Raw genomic sequence first — 16,537 nt, forward strand, 5'->3', positions numbered from 1 at the left:
ATTAATATTATATTTTTAATATTTTATACTTATTTCCATCTAAAAAATATGTGGATGTTAGATGTAGTTGGGTTGAACCGGAACCACATTTCTGATTTAGTGGGTGGTCCCGGATCATTTGTGGATCAACCCGACCCATTAAGCATCTGATTCATCCATTCAATGATATCCCTAGAATGAGGAATCAGTTCCGTGCCTAAAAGCTGCTGATTTTACCACCCAATTTCTCATTGAAATTGCAATCCCTTTTCATCGAGGAATATTCACAAAATTATATATAATTACACAGTGTATCAGACTGTAATTGATTCCTGGACCGTTCTTGGATCTCAATAATTCGCTTAAAATACGAAATCTGTGCACAATTTTGTAGCAGGGGATTGAACTATTTTGATGATGGAGGGTGGAGATTTTATCACTATTGAATGGCTGATGATGAGAACTGAGAACTGGATCTGGTTCTGAAAGTCTGAAACCCTTAAAAATTTGGCTTGGACTTCACACAACTGTAAGGTAAACCCAACTGACGTACCAAATTTGAAATTTCTTGGTTCGTAAATCGCAAGATCTGCAAGTTGATGTGAAATTATGATTATTTATTTTCGCTTCTCACAGATCTTCTATCTGAATTCGATGGGGTTTTTGTAGACATTCGAGTAATGTGAAAAAGGTTTAATTTGTTGGGTCTTGGTAGAAATCATTCAAAAGATCAAAGACGGAACTAAATATTATCTACGTCGTGTTATTTCATTGAAATACTGCAATAATGCTAGTAATATTAACTGCCGTTCAGTTTCTTTGCTAACTGTAATTCTTATTATATTCGTTAAAAGTAAAAAATGTTATCGATGTTTATTATATGTTTAGACTCTGGACATACAAAGAAATGAAAATTGGGCATATCTTTCTGTCCAGGTATCTATTGATGTTTGATCTTTTATTTTATTGGCCAAAACTGGATTTTATGGGGTTAGAAATATTGAATGTTATCCTGAAGTTTTGAGTGTTTTATTGAAGGTGAATTGGAGAAGCATCATTGACTGGAAAATATATTTTGCAGAGGTTTTCCAGCTGTTTCTCACAATATATATCTGAATCTGGATAATATATACCTGGAAATCTGAAATATGCATGCGAGGCATCGGAATGGACCAGGGAATGGGTACTGGTCTAATGCTGTGGGTGTGAGGGGTCAGGCTGCTACTTCGAGAATCTCGCCTGAAGATTCGATGAGAGGCCATCGGATATATAGTTCCGAGCACAGGAACAACAATCGTGGCGGCTTTGGACGTGGTGGTCACTCTAGGCAATTTCAACCTCCGCTGCCTCCTTCACATGGGATTGACATTTTCATGGAAGCTGGTAGGTTAGCTGCTGAGTTTTTGGTTGCTAAAGGTGTGCTACCGCCGAATGCACTCTCCGGGAAATTGAAGAATGGTGGCTCGAAGAATCAAATGGGCCGATTTCATGTTTTTAGACCACATGAGGTAGACGTGCAAATTCCAATGGATAGCCAATCAGCAGACGACACACATTTAGGAAATGCCGCTCTTGAAATAGGTTCCAGCAGGAGAAGGAATTCTGTTGATGACAATTCCATGTATGGTTCAAGGAACACTATGAGAGGGAGGAGAAGAATGGGGTCCTTTAAAAATCTGGGCCCAGAGGTGAATACAGATTCGAGAAAAAGTGGGGCTTGGCTTGACAGGACTAGAAATTTTCCTAGTATCGGGGCCGAGAGTGATGCTTCTTCTGGACAGCCTACTGATCAACCTGTCGATGTAGATGGCCATGGTGGAATGCAGACTTTGTCTCTGGGTGAAGTAGTTCAAGAATGTGATGTTGGAGCTAATCTACCGTCAGAGTTTGAGGAGCACAATTCAGTGGAGGATGCAGAGGCAAAAGCGAGCTCTTCTAGTACAGAAAAGTTGCTATCAGCTGACGCCAAGGTGGAAGCCACAAAAGAGTCTGATGATGCTAATAAATCTGATGCAGGGGCTGACGTGGTTAATGAAGAAAGGATTGTTAATGATTCGGAAATATTGCAGAATGAGAATGAGATCACAGATTCTGCACGGGAGGACACTTTAGCGAGTAAGGACAATGTCGGTTTACTGAAACACTTCAAATTTCCTCGAATTCCCACTAAAGCTCGTTCTTCGTTGAAAGTGAAGGGTTCAAAGGGTGGTCAGGATCCCATGAATGAAGATGATAAAATCTCTGGAAGAGAACTTTCTGGAGGTTCTCAAGTTCACGTTGTAGATGTTCCTGATGAAAGTTCTACAGGAAATGTTTCATCTAATGAAATTCACGAACTAAAAAGCCTTGAATCTGATGTTCGGAAAGCTCCAGGCATGGATAAAGAGCAGCCGATTGCATACATGACAAGGTCAAGACAGTCGAGGCCCGCATATTTCCAGGAACAATCTGTGTTTAAAGGGCAAAAAGAACTTGATGAGAGGCTGTCTGTTGTCGGCTGTTCCACCTCCATGTGTATGAACAAAGGGTTTAAAAGACCAATAGATGATGACACTAATGGTAAGGATGATTTTAAAAAACTTAGAGACTGTTCTTCAATAGATATTGAAACTAGTGGCTGCATACCTCTTTCAAGTTCAATGGAAAATCAGCCTACTTCGCAAGAGCCAAGAATTTCACAGAGTACACAATCAGCTCTATCTCTTGATCAAAAGAGTTTTAATGTTTCACCGTTTCCCAAAAGTCAAGATGAATCGTGTGAGTTCACAGGATTTAAGATTTGTGACCTTAACCTTAGTGGAACTTGTGAGGCCAGTGAGAATGATAATGCAGAACGGGTTTTGATTTTTCCTTCTGTTATTGAAACTGGAAATGAAGCGGCACCTGTTGATTTTGGTTTGTCTATGAGTAACAGCTCCAATGTATCTAATAAAAATGCTAGACTTGGGGTGAATAATAATAACATCGAGGTTATTGATCTGGAAATTGATTCTGGGCAAGAAGACAATATCTTCAGTCATCCTGAGAAAAGGTGTGTATATGTAGACATATTCTACTGCATACATGCATAAACAGTTGCAAGTGAAAAAACTCCATAATTATACATTATTTCCTCCCAAATTTAGTTACCTTCATTGTGCATTTGGTTGGTTGTTTGTTTGTTTTCGTTTTTTTTTTTTGTGCTGTTGCCTAACTTCACACCAAATTTTTTCTGCTTGTTCATTGGAGTTTTTCTTCTGAATCTAGTATATCTCAATTATGCAGGGCGGATTCTGTATTTACCAATCTGGATGGCTTTCCTAATAATTTACATAATGTCAATGAAATTCCTGACGTTCAGGATGGTTATGGGCTTATGTTCTCAGATTTACTGGGAAATCACAGCCCACACAATTCTTCTGTACCCACCGGCTTAAATTCTTTGCACAGTGAGATGGGCCTTCCTAATGGCGAGGTATTATGGTCAGCTGCCAATGACTTTTTTCCTCACCTCTTCATGATCTGTATTGAAGAAGTTCGCTTGTTATGATCAGCATAGTATTTGCTATGTGATACCTGTTATACGTCTGTGTTCTTTTTGTTCGACCTAAATAAATTACTAATGAAGCATATTATCGGTAACCATAGATAGTTTTAATGTTTCAAATCTGTTGCAGGGAATTCTTGGCGATGATGACTCAATTTATATGTCCCTGGGAGAAATACCAATAAGTATGCTTTACACTTCAATTAGTGATTTACTTCAAGTTCTATGATCCGTGTTCATTGCTTCTCTTTTGTTATGAGTTGAACTGGTCTTTTGTTGTTAATGGGCTTTTACATGTAGCACTTCCTTATTTTAGGCATTCCTGTTAATAAGGACTGATGTCCTAGTGCGGCATAAATTTTTTCTATTGTTACTCAAGGGGAAATATTTGACAAAGTTTACAAGCTTCCATTTCCTTGTGTATCAAATTTACTTAATATTAGACATACAGTTCATTATAATGACCATCCGATTCTTGAAGAGCCAACTCACAACCCCCTCCAACCCACCCCAAGATGAGGGATTGATATCAATGTTTAAAGTCTTTCTAGTTTTTTCTTCACATTTCCGTTCCTAAATATTTGAAACTAAAAATGTTCCAGTAGAAACTTGTTTTGTGTTGACATAGACTTATCATAAACCAGAAGCTGCATTTGCCTTTTCTAAGACAAAAGGTTAGAGGTAATGAGACTATTTGGAGATTGGGCTTGATGCCTTTCCTTGTTTAAATTGGCCCTTTTGGAAGTAAAAAATGTTAATCTTACCTCTAACGAATTGCCAAAGCGAGGGCATGTTCAAGTTATGTCTCTTTTGTAATTTCTTAGATGCTACAGTTTATACACGTCCCTCTCAATTACTTCCATGTTGTATGGTATCTATAAAGTGGTTTTAGTTTTATTTAGTACCACACGTCAACCAATTCTTTTTTTGCTTTGGATAGGGTGTACTTGGGGTTATATATTATCTCCAAGTCCAAATGTGCTGCTTTAACGAACCATTACGTAATTTCATTGCAACTCCTCTCTGACTATGTTTTCAATCTTATTGTAGGCTTTCTGAGGACCTGGGAACAGCCAACACAAGATTATGGAAAACCATTTTGAGCATTTACACGCATCCTGCTGTTGTTCAATAAGTTCCCGTCACTTCTCGGTCATCAACTTGTTTGAACTTTGTGTTATGTTATGAATGGATGGTGTTTCGAAGATGTTGAATATAATCTTTAGTATGACTTTTTTGCTGCTTATAATAGGTTGAGAAATAGTTGGTAATAATCGATATCTGAAACAGGGAATTGTATCTTATAATTTCTTGTCTATGCGAGATGCACCCCCTAAAAACTAAAGGGTGTAGATGAATCAAGCCGAACCTAATATTAGCAAAAATTTATGGATCGAATTTGGCTTGAATTAAGTATATTCGAGTTCAAAATCGATTGGAAACTCTAAAATTTTAAATTTTTTGGTTTGAGTTATGCTCAAAATGTTAAACTTAGTCGCAAGCTATTCGAAATATTGCTTAGACATTAAAGGTTCTGGACGAAAGTTCGAAAGCTCGAAATATATATATTTAAATATATTATATTAATAAAATATTAAAGTTATAATTTTGACTCAAGATAGATTTGAAAAGTTCTAAGCTACACATCTACTGCTTTTCATACCTTATAGGTCCGGAGGAATTTTACCTTCTTTTTTTAAAGTTTGTGGAAACTCCGCAGGTGTTGGTGCGAAACCTGAACCTATTGTAAGTTCTTTGACTGTTGGTTTCGGTTTTGATTTGCTTTTAAATGTCATTTTGGATGAGTTATAATTGTAATGGTGCAACAGTTTTTGCTACGAAGAAGTGGTAGTTTTCCCTACTTCCGCGTGCCTGTTTCGAGGGAAGTCGTGGGAATGATATTTAATACCCTATAATATGCTTATTGCGTGAAATTGACATATTTGTTGTCCAAGGGACTAGGTAGTTATATTTAAAATTATTATGGTATTTAATTATTTATATCCAATAAGTTCAAAGAGAAATTCCAATCACAAGTTGGCTATTGGCATATTTACTTTGCTTAATTGATCAGTGCAGTGCACACTTGGATCACCTAGAAACAAATGGAAAATATTATAAAGAAACGCATACAGGATCATTGAACCAACAATTACCGATGATTTGCAAACTTTTTTAAAATATTACTTCCAAAACATCAATCTAACAATAATTACACACTTTATATTAACTATATAAAATGAAGCATTCACATTTCATGAAATAATATGAAAGAAGTTGGACATTTCAAGGGAAATAGAGCAAATTATTAAAGATCTGTCAGAGAGTCTTTCACTAAGCTTTATTTCAGCCTATAGGGCTTTGTATTGCTCATGCCTTTTCTGACTGATTTATGGTATCCAAGTCTTGTATGCATATTTTTGCTGTAAGGGGCTGGCTAACACGCATAAATGGGATTGAAAATTGCCATTTTTTGGAAGAAAACCTTCTGACTAGGCGATTGGCATGTGATTTAATCCGTGATTTTTGAAGGCCTGCCAGGGTTGATTTCATAAGATGATTATAAATTCTTGTTCTTACTACAGACAAAAACATTGAAATTCAAATGGTGATACAGTCGAAAAATAGAGTAATTTCCCAGTCCAGGCTGGAGTCTTTGATTTTTATGTAACAGGTAATGGCAGCATTATTACAGAGCGAACAAAACCGAGCTATCGTGTTTGAACTGTGATTCTTGAAACAAACATTATATCTTACTTCTCATCCTAACTAACTTTGCCAATGTTTCTTGAGCAGCTAACGTTTGAGCATGGTTGTGTCCCAGTACCACTGTCCTAATGCTGATACATGTTCTGCAAACCTCTTCACCACTGCTAAAATGGCCGCCTCTCAGAAGTAATTTTGCCCTCGTCTCGAGTAGCGTGGCTTTCAGCAAGGTAACCTCCTGCCACACATATTCATCCACGTTTTGATTCGAATTCAGAGCATTTTTCCAGCAGAGGGGGCCATGACACCAATCCTGAATTTGCGACACAAATGATTTCTCCACTTCTTCGAGCACACAAGTGCATACTTTGAGGAGCTCTAATGCTGAGTTGCATCTAGAGAAGGTTGTGAATGCTCTTATTGCTAGAGGGAGAGCCGTTTTCTTTATAAAGAGAACCATGTCAATCGCCTTGAGCTGAACAACAGGGCCTTCAGATTTGAAACCGAACACGAGGAACGTTGAGGCCCAAAGGTGATCAAAATTTGCTGATGTATTCCCAGTTTTCCTTACTCCATGAACTATTGCCTTGGCAGCAAACGTACTGTCTTTGCCTTTGGCGAATGTTTGAGTAATGGGGTGGAATTGAATCCAGCAGCCAGGTTGCCGGTTTGTCTTTCGAGCCAAACCGAGTTTAACTAAAAGGAGAGCTGAATCTTCTTCTCTCTTGCACGTTTCGCTCGCTAAACAACCAGAGTAGCAATTCAAATTTGTTAGCTTCAAGCATCGGGTCCACTTTCTTAGTTTGTCTCTTGTGGATGGTATGTTATATGCTGCTGCTGCCAATAAATTTGCTGAAGCAGGTGTTGGGGCAAGCCATGCTCCAACCTTAAGCATTCTTGAGGCGAGAAAGTTCCTGTTCCCCCTCTTTTGCTGCAAAAAATCCCCACAAAAGGAGAGTACTTTCATTAAGAATGAGTTGGTTATACAAAATTCTGCATCTGCAATGCTCAAACCAGAGTAGTCAGCATCTTCATGGACGTATTGGCTCTGATTCACTGCCTCGTATAGAGCAGATGGATTGATTGCAAATTCTGATACAAGAGAAGCAACCAACGACAACCCAAAACTCGTACTGCCCAATTTTTCATCAAATTTTTCAAGAAACTCTAGTTCTGCAGGTGGATATTCCTTTATTCCTCTTCCTCTAATTAATGCCATCGCATCATACAAAGGCAATGGTCGAAGCTTAATTGAATCGAAGCTTGTTTCTGTGTTGAGCCTTGTAGTTATTATTACATGAGTGCCTCCTGTGTTTCTTGGTATGAAGTCGTGTAGATCCCTTCCTTCCCACCATTCCCTTTCATTTTCAAGATTATCAATAATTAGTAAATAGGGTGTATCTCGAAACAGCTCCCTTTTAACCCTTTTGAAGGCTTCAGATTCTTGTTCATCAAAGCTACGAATCCTCCCTCGTTCTTTCTCTTCATCCGCACTCACGTCCAACCCCATGTTTAGAGATAAGTTCAGTATATTTTGCCTGAAATACCGAGCTTCGCCACCAACCCACAAAACCATCTTGTATCTTTGCGAATATCGATAGGCGAATTCCAAAGCAAGCTCTGTCTTTCCAATGCCCGGCAATCCATTTATGCACACAACGCTGCTGCCGAAGTTCTTGAGTTTCCCACTCTTCGACTTCTTTTGTTTGGGCCTCTTAAGTGAGCTTCTTCCGTTCGCCGGTTCCCATTTTCCAACCTCTGAACTTATGTATTTTCCTGCCCTACCATGGTCAATCTCGCTTTCCTCGTCAGCTAAATAATCTCGACAACCAAAGAATGCAGTCTCAACTTCCATAATTTCTCTCTCCCTCCCCACAAAAAACTCGTTTCTTAAAAAGGGCATCTCCTCAAATGCTTCGACTTCCTTTTCAACCACACTCTTTCTCCCAAGCTTTCTCCTTAGTATACTCACTGCTTTTGAAACACCGCTTCGCCAGTTACCCTCGTTTGCTTCTAGCTGAAACTCATGATATCTCTTTAGCAAATCTAATGCTTCTTTACATGCATTATCCGAAACAGATTCGAAAAGAGTCCTAATCTCATTGGCATCTGTACTGAAGAACAAAGGGATTAAGTTCTTCTTTTGAGCAAAGAATCTAATCTCCTCCAGGCTCATATGGTTAACAAGACTATCACTTGTGATAACCACCAAACCAAAGGTTACGGAGCAAATAACCTTGTCAGCAATCTCACTGCTCTGATTATCCGCATACTTTGCTCTGTCCGCCACAAAGCAAGCAATTCCCTGAACCTCCAACTCCGATTTAAGCCACTTACAAAACCGTGTCAAATTTGGGTTTTGACCATGGAATCCTATGTAAACATCACAACTCCTAAGCTTCAGATTTGAAACTGGCGAAGCTGAGCCTTTGGTGAATGAGTTTCTAGGCACAGGGAAAGAAAATGAGATCCGAGGTGCAGTTTCTGTGCCTGAAACTGGTACACAAGTAACAATCTTGAGCTTTGTCTTGGCCGGATCAGTGGCGTAGTCTTGCCTTTCCGGCGGCGGAGTATAGGAAGTGCTAGGGACGTCATCCGACTGAGAGCCGGAAAATGACATCGGCGGAGAGGGATGAGTAATGGTGGTAGCCGGAGTGAGACATTCTTGTGTAGGATTTGGGCTTGGATTCGCATCCAAAATGGCTCTAGGAGAAATGTAAGGTGATTGCAAAGCTGAAACAAATGCCGAGGACGGAGGGGAGATGAGTGGAGAGTTGCATGGAGATGATGCTATAGAATTTATTGATGAATTCTTGGAGACAGGATCTTGATTCGAAGGAACGATGTTGGCTAAAATTTCCTTACCGTTCTTCTTGCCTGCACTTTTTATCTTAATGGTGAGGAACTTGGTTTCAACGGTTGGGATCTCTTCAAAACCTTCTGCAGACAATCCTGATTCTCCGTCCATGTTCTGATAATGCAGTAGAAGGCCTTAAAAGTACGTTTCAGCAGAGGCAAGAAAAGGGCATCTAGTGTGAGGCGTTGGAATGTGGAGTCATATATTTCAGTGGGATTTACAAGAAATTTAAAGATCTGGATTGAAAACCTGAGAGAAACTGTTCTTCGTGTTGGATTCTTGCTCTGATATTTTAAAACGGCAGGTGAAATTAAACTTTCTGCTGATTAAGGACACTTCAGACCGGAAGAAAATGAATGCAACAGTGGACACTTCTGAATTCATAAATCATCAATTTTCTTCCATTTGTGGGCCTTGAAGAGTCAGAATCAGACATCAGGTTTTACTGTTCAGGAGTGGATCAGAGTGAACAAAAAAGTCAGCATCATAAATCAAAGAACTAAAGGTACAAATCCCATTCTGCGGAAAAATATAATTAAACTTTCTATTTTCACTTGAAGTGGAGAAAATTACCAAGAAAAGAGTGATCTTTTTTCTCCATAGTTGCAGAGAGGCCATCTGTAAAGTATCTTCTCTTCTCTCTTTGATAATGAAACAAGCTGTACAAAATGGGATACCAAGTGAGTTGGATCTATGAGGTTTGAACATAAAATACAGGAATAAAATCTTCCACAGGAGCTGAAAGAGCGTTAATCTGTGCAATATTATAAGGTTGTTTGCGTTTATTAATTGTTTCTTCTTGGGCCTAGATTATATCACCTTTTTGGTTATGTGTGTTTTAATAAAATTATAAAATTAACAAAAGTTTATATTTGATCACAGAAGCCAAAGATTGGTCAGAAAAACTCAGGAAAAGTCATTGGAAATATCGTTGGTCAGATGAATCATTAACATAAGCAGACTAGCATTGGCCTGTGGCAGATTTGTAAATTAATTCTTTTGAAAATGTATATACTATAATTTGATTACATAGAAAAATATTTTATTCTTCAGCGGTCTTCAAGAAGTGCTAAAAATATGATTTGAACTTAAATTTAAGTATGAACTTTATTTTTGTTCAAAATAATAAATTTATTTAAAGATGATCCCATTCCATCCTTCTCAGTATATGTCAGTCAGGTATTGAAAATAGTCCTGAATGGAAACAAACAAGGAATAGTAGATAAATGAACAATGGGCCAGATTTCTCTCGCTCATCTGTCACATTTTTTATATATATATTTTTTAGCTGTGGGAACTGGAGCAAGACTGGTCCAACTTAGTGACTGACCTTTTAATATTTGGTTTTTAAATGAAAATAAATTTGGGCAAATAACATAAAGAGAAGAAAATAAATTATTTTTAAAAAAGTTGTAAAAATAAGGGAAATAAAATAATATTTGTTCTCGTTAAATAAAAATTTATTAATAAAAAAATATTTACAATTACATTGGACATGGATAGAAGTAGCTAGCAGCTTCAATAATATTTAGCAATGAAATCCACAACAATAATTTGCATGCATGCGTTAACAGGCTATTAATTGTTTGTTTTAAGAGTATACCAATTATTTCAATAATACTAATGAATCAAATGCTAAATAAAATGATTAAGTTTAATTATTATTCTACAATATCTTTTAATTTTGAGATTATATATTTTATTAGTTTGCATGCTCTTCGTTAATTTACAACTCATATATGAAAATAAATAATTTATAATATAATTAGATAATATTATATATATTGCCTTCAAATTATTGTTATTATACAAAAATAATTTTTTAAAAAATAATATGGTGAGACATTAATTAATGGTGCGAGAGGAGTTCTAAGAATTTATATATTTGATTTAATAATTAGTGTGGTCATAATTACATTGATTAAGTAACCTAAGTACCCAATCCAAATAGTGGGTGGCAACGTTGTTCAAATTATTCAACTCTACTTCTATAATTTACTAAACTTATGTTATTATTATGGCTAAGTACCTTTATGATTTACCAATAAATAATAATGGCATTGTGCTATTGAATTAGGCAAAACTTGTATGAGACGGTCTCACGGGTCGTATTTTGTGAGACGGATCTCTTATTTAGGTCATCCATGAAAAAATGTTACTTTTTATGTTAAGAGTATTACTTTTTATTGTGAATATCGATAGGGTTGACTCGTCTCACATATAAAGATTCGAAATATCGTGCCACAAGAGACCTATTCATTGAATTAATGCCGCACAATTAGGTTATTTAGAGTAAGAATGATTGAAATATATATTTAATGTGTATATTCGTAGGGTCGGCCACTATNAAGATGTAAATTTGACTTTCATTCATTTTGATTATAATTTTACTATAAATTTTAAATATGTATTTACACACTCGTCAGACAAAGTAAAATGAATTTCAAATAACTTGATTATTGAGTGAATTTAAAATTCGTCATAATTAAAATAAAACATTATATAAATACTAAAAAAATACATTTATAAATATTTCATCCAAATAGAACCTTAGTGAATTTGTTTGATCAATGATAAATCAAGGTTGCTTCAAAGGAATTTACCAGTCGAAACTGAAACAATAACGAAATAATTATATTTGATCCACCTCTTTTATTATTTAATTTCTACTTGTTTGATCTTGTTAGAAATAATTTTTCTACTAATTGTTCTTGATCGAGTTTGATTAATCATTATCTACTTTTTGATTATCCGCCATCGCTAGCTGACTTTATCCAAATGTGATGGTGATGGAGATTTGCATGCAACGACGACTAGAAAATAGTATAGAAGAGTAGGTAACGAAAATGGACGAACCTCTGACTTTCAAGAAACATGTATGTATAGCTGGGAAAGATACCACAAAATATGAAGACCCTAATCAAGAAAACTAAACCCTATCAGGAAATCAGACGAATTTTCTGAGCTCCAACGAGAACTCATCAAACAAGTAACAAAACAAAAGCAAAGGCAAATGGGAACGGATAAGATCTTGCTTAAACAATGCTCATGCATGCGATCTTTGGAGTTCCTAAAATGAAAAGAAGATCATTTATGCGAAAACCTGGTCAAGAAATGAAGAAACTGAACAGCAAGAGCCAAGTTCTTGAGTGGGAGATATTGTGGGAATTTCTGGTTAATTTTTGTTAATCTATCTTCTCTTTTTTTTCCACCGTCTCCTCATTAATCTCACTCTTTCTTTCATCAACTGAAAACGGCAGGTGTAACTATAAATGTGGATTCTGAGATATGATTGAATAATGACGATAAAAACTTGAGAATCCAACTTTTCTTTCTTTTTAGTAGTTCCATTGGTGAATTTTGACAGCTTAATCACGATCCATTAAAGATTACGGAACCGTTTTCACTAGCTTGGATAAGCTATGTTTACCCAAAGAAAAACCATGACCGATAATAATACTATAACGCAGTTTGATGGGGAGCGAAGATAGGAAAAAGTGATATATTTCAATAACATCTCAAGAAACAAAAGTAGGCCTATTGAGGAAGTTGAAGATGGTGGGATGATTTGTAGTCCAACATTTCAGCTTGGTATCTTTCCTTGTCTCTCAGCCCCATGTCCTGATATACCTGTACAACATCAATAACAGAGTTTGAGTTGAAAATAGAGTTTTTCTTTTGTGTCCTCTTCATAAAGTTGATCATGCTTTTTTAATATATAGATTTGATTTAATTTACCCACAAAAGAAACGATGATCCCCAAAAAAAAAACATTTTTAAGATGTAAACATATAAATTCATTTGTAGCCCAAAACAATTACAGAGGCAACTGGCAAATGAAAAGCACAACTATAAGAACATAGATAGATTCTTGATCTCTTAGCAAACTGGACAAAAATGCTTAAGTCGCACACTTTCCTCATACAGCGAATGTGGTATTTGGTAAGTTCGTATACGAAATGTGCAAGGGTCTGATATGCTAGAATCACAAGGTCCCTCTACTTTTCAGTAAACGTGGAACCATTTCAAACAAGTTATACCTAATTTGGATCTAGATAAGCAACTAAATGAGACCATTTAGATTAGGGATAGACAATATAACATTCCTACATCCTAAAATACTTACTATACCTGTTTTTCAGTCTCAGAAAGTCTGCTCCATAACTGACCAATTTTTTTACTGATGCCTCTTTCTCGTCCTTGGTACAGTGGTTGAAGCCGATGATACTGCTCCTCGAAAAAGAAAGTATAGCCACTTCTATTTCGCTTAGGTTGACCTGGGGCCCTTACTTGGTGATTATGCTTTTTCCGTGAATGGTAAGCCAGGGAAAGAACAGAAGAGCTAACACTCAGGGACTTGGTAGGTGCCACAGGGGTGTGGTAAATGACACCTTTCAACTCCTCAGATCCCAAATGAACTGAAACTAAATATCCGTCATCAAATTTACCATCAATTGTTCCATTGACTAACATGCCATCCTCCAGTTCAGGACTTTCTGCATATTATATTAAGCTCAAATGTTAGATAATTGTCAGAGATCAAAAAGATATTTTCTAGAATTTTATTTGACAGTATTTATATCCCGATGATTCTTTGATAAGATTTTGATTGCAAGTTCTACGAAAGATTTCCTACCATATTTATCTAAATGTCTTTTCACCAATATAAAAACTGACAATGGCATCTAAACAAAGATACTAATAGACTTTTAGCTCGCGAGACATTATGTCATGGATGCAAGTACCAAACATTGTTGCGTGCCTTCGTGTTATTTCTAATATTTCAAATTTCAACAATAACACACACAAACATGTTGAGGAAGATATAAAAAAGACAATAAAATACTTTGTGACCACAAAAACAATGAAACAAAAACCATACATAAAGTTATAGCAGCACCCTCACCCGAAAATTGATCATATGCAGCATCAACAACACCACATGGAAATGGTGATCCACTTCCATTTGTACTCACTTGAATAGTTAAAAGAAAGAAAGAAAAATCAGTTGTTCCCCACCAGGTGAAAAATTAAATTACATGTGTACATAAATCAAAGTCGGGTGGTTAGGCTACCAGATTCTGTGATGGATGGTTCTTCTTTTCGGAAGTAATAAACCTGCTCAAAATGATACAGCAGCGACAGATAATATTTTCTCAACACAAACGACGCACTAGTAATGGAGGATGGGAACTTGAAGGCTCCAGTAATTTCCTTCCATCTGCGATCTCTCAACACCTGTAGCATTTTAGACATGAAAATTCACAAGAAAATGAAGAGAGAAACATCAATGAGAACTATCATGGTCCATGGAACAGTATGAGTCATTCGATCAGATCTAGTGAAAGGTGCTACCTTTCCATTTTGACAGTTTTGAGATGAATATGCATACAAGAAGATAAATTTTATACCTAATTAGATATCTTTCGCGTTGACACTGGAAAAAATGAACTGTAAATCATAAACAGACTCTGATATCCATCTTCCACGAATCATATTTTATTTTTCACCTTTCACTATCTTATGTTTCATTACTGTTTCGCATTTCAAAAATCATCTATGTAGAAAAAATGAAATAAAACATGAAAAGGTAGTTTTTGTTCATTATTGAGAAAAACTATCAATAATATTTCTGTACACATGACGCTCATTTTTAGTCATAAATAACCACATCTAATTCACTTCAAACTAGCTACTGGCAAAGTGAAGGCTGAAGTACATGGCAGTAAACACTAATTGCAAAAAAGAGAAGAAAGCGTACCTTTTCAATGCCACCTCGGGAGGTTACCTCCACGAATAGCTGATGTAAATCTAAACGATTTCCTCCTATTGTAGGGACCCTAACAGCAAAAGAATATATGTGTGTGTGTATATATATACTGACAAGTTTCATGTTACGTCAAAATTTTTCTCAAAGTTCATATCACAGCAATTCGGTGCCGGTGGAGTGAATCACTCATCAGGAAAAAAGGTGGTTAAGGCACAAACAAATAAAATAAGTACAACAACATAACTCGACATCATTCGCACTATCATTTCATGACCAACTACCAATGCAACAAACCTAAAGTCTATTCAACTGCTGTAGGCTGTTTGTTATTCCTCCATTTTGACTTGCCTTATCCAAAAGATACAAACTGAAAATGAAGAATGTGGTATCAAAAACATATCTTGATTAAATTATCTATTCAGATATTTTGTTCAAGAACTAGCAGCTCTAGTGTTTTCATAGCTAAAGTATGATAATATCATAACTAATAATAAGGACCAACTACGGTAATATTGCAATACTCAGTTCCAAAATCACTAGATCTTCGAAAAGAGGTATGACAACCGAGTCCTCAAGGAAAAATGACAAGGTCCAAGAGCTTCGACATAAATGCTTGAGATGAATCGTAGCATAGTTGATATAAACAAAACAACTGGCAATTCAGAACTTCTACACAGTTAAATCATCTGAAGAAAATAACTTATGAATCAGCCTTCAAGCAATTTACAGTGAGAAAGGGCCACATTTAACCAACGAGGTAAAAAGTTCAGATGCATACAATTTTCCCGACCAATGACAAATTTTAAGCAAAATCAGTGTACAAAAAATTACAATTTCTGATACATTCAACTACATTTTTTTACCAAGAAATGCAGTGCCCTTTAATACCAGCTGAAATATTTACCATGACCATAAAATTTGCGTTGTCAGTCTGGCCATGTGCGCATTAATATAAACTTCCCAAAAATGACAATCGAAATTGAAAACCAATAAAACTGACAAGCTTCAAACTCAATCAACGAGAACCGTCGTCATTGAAATACGATCAAACCAATATATCCAGCAATTCTAGCAGCGTCCGAACAAAATGGATTTGCAAATGAAACAACAACCAGAGGCCAGAATCCAGGACGAGCTTGTCCTTCTCAAACGAATTAAGCATAAATTTTTTCCCCTAAAACCAAGCTTTAATTCAACTAAAACCATCAGTCTTCTCATGCCCAGAGCATTTAAGAGCTTCAATTTATAAATCGGCAAACCAACAAAAAGGTGTGTGAAGAAAACACACCCCAACAACAAAATGAGTACTTAATCGAAGATAGCATAACTGGAAGTCTTAGTTACCTGAATTTGGTACCATAAAAAACGTGAAAAGCCTTGAGCTTTTGCAAGAAAAAATCTGGGTTTTGAAGAATTTCTTGATACTCTGCTTCCGGTTTGGGGTAAGAAGTGTAATTTGTACGAGGCGGGTCGTTTGGCATTTTAGTACGAGAGGTAAAAATTATGCATCAAACTGAAATCAATTTTCTCCCAACAAGAGTTTTAAAGAGTTATAATTGGATTTCCCAAAGAATTTCACTATAGTCATTCGAATTTTTTTCATCTTTGAAATTGTCAAAATCAAAAGTAGATAAATATAGAGGTAGGCTATAGACGAACTGAATAGAATATGATAAAAAAGTTAAAAGCTCAAGTTCAC

General features: G+C 36.2%; 3 protein-coding genes across 5 annotated transcripts; 1 reads left to right on the forward strand and 2 right to left on the reverse strand.

The window, feature by feature from the left end:
- Positions 1–135: 135 nt before the first annotated feature.
- On the forward strand, positions 136–4,903 carry LOC140980696 (uncharacterized protein At4g26450). 2 transcript variants are annotated; one of them, XM_073446699.1, is made up of 5 exons: positions 136–513; positions 1,018–3,010; positions 3,244–3,433; positions 3,636–3,690; positions 4,556–4,903. In XM_073446699.1, exons 2-5 carry the CDS (start codon positions 1,128–1,130, stop codon positions 4,606–4,608), a joined length of 2,181 nt encoding a protein of 726 aa, XP_073302800.1. In that variant the 5' UTR covers positions 136–513; positions 1,018–1,127; the 3' UTR covers positions 4,609–4,903. The 2 variants fall into 2 exon arrangements, with proteins under 2 accessions (XP_073302800.1, XP_073302801.1); XM_073446700.1 differs by having other exon boundaries at positions 1,061–3,010.
- Positions 4,904–6,137: 1,234 nt separating this feature from the next.
- LOC140980980 (uncharacterized) lies at positions 6,138–9,918 on the reverse strand. The gene is made up of 2 exons (XM_073447151.1): positions 9,642–9,918; positions 6,138–9,481 (listed from the first exon to the last, which is right to left on the reverse strand). Exon 2 carries the CDS (start codon positions 9,177–9,179, stop codon positions 6,252–6,254), a length of 2,928 nt encoding a protein of 975 aa, XP_073303252.1. The 5' UTR covers positions 9,180–9,481; positions 9,642–9,918; the 3' UTR covers positions 6,138–6,251.
- Positions 9,919–12,381: 2,463 nt separating this feature from the next.
- LOC140980468 (high mobility group B protein 10) lies at positions 12,382–16,432 on the reverse strand. Of its 2 annotated transcripts, none has more exons than XM_073446291.1 (6): positions 16,183–16,432; positions 14,830–14,908; positions 14,144–14,306; positions 13,975–14,043; positions 13,200–13,564; positions 12,382–12,698 (listed from the first exon to the last, which is right to left on the reverse strand). In XM_073446291.1, exons 1-6 carry the CDS (start codon positions 16,317–16,319, stop codon positions 12,606–12,608), a joined length of 906 nt encoding a protein of 301 aa, XP_073302392.1. In that variant the 5' UTR covers positions 16,320–16,432; the 3' UTR covers positions 12,382–12,605. The 2 variants fall into 2 exon arrangements, with proteins under 2 accessions (XP_073302392.1, XP_073302393.1); XM_073446292.1 differs by having other exon boundaries at positions 14,830–15,205; positions 16,183–16,322.
- Positions 16,433–16,537: the final 105 nt, after the last annotated feature.

This window comes from Primulina huaijiensis, chromosome 7 (genome assembly GCF_012295235.1).
Source record: "Primulina huaijiensis isolate GDHJ02 chromosome 7, ASM1229523v2, whole genome shotgun sequence".
Lineage (NCBI taxonomy): Eukaryota > Viridiplantae > Streptophyta > Magnoliopsida > Lamiales > Gesneriaceae > Primulina > Primulina huaijiensis.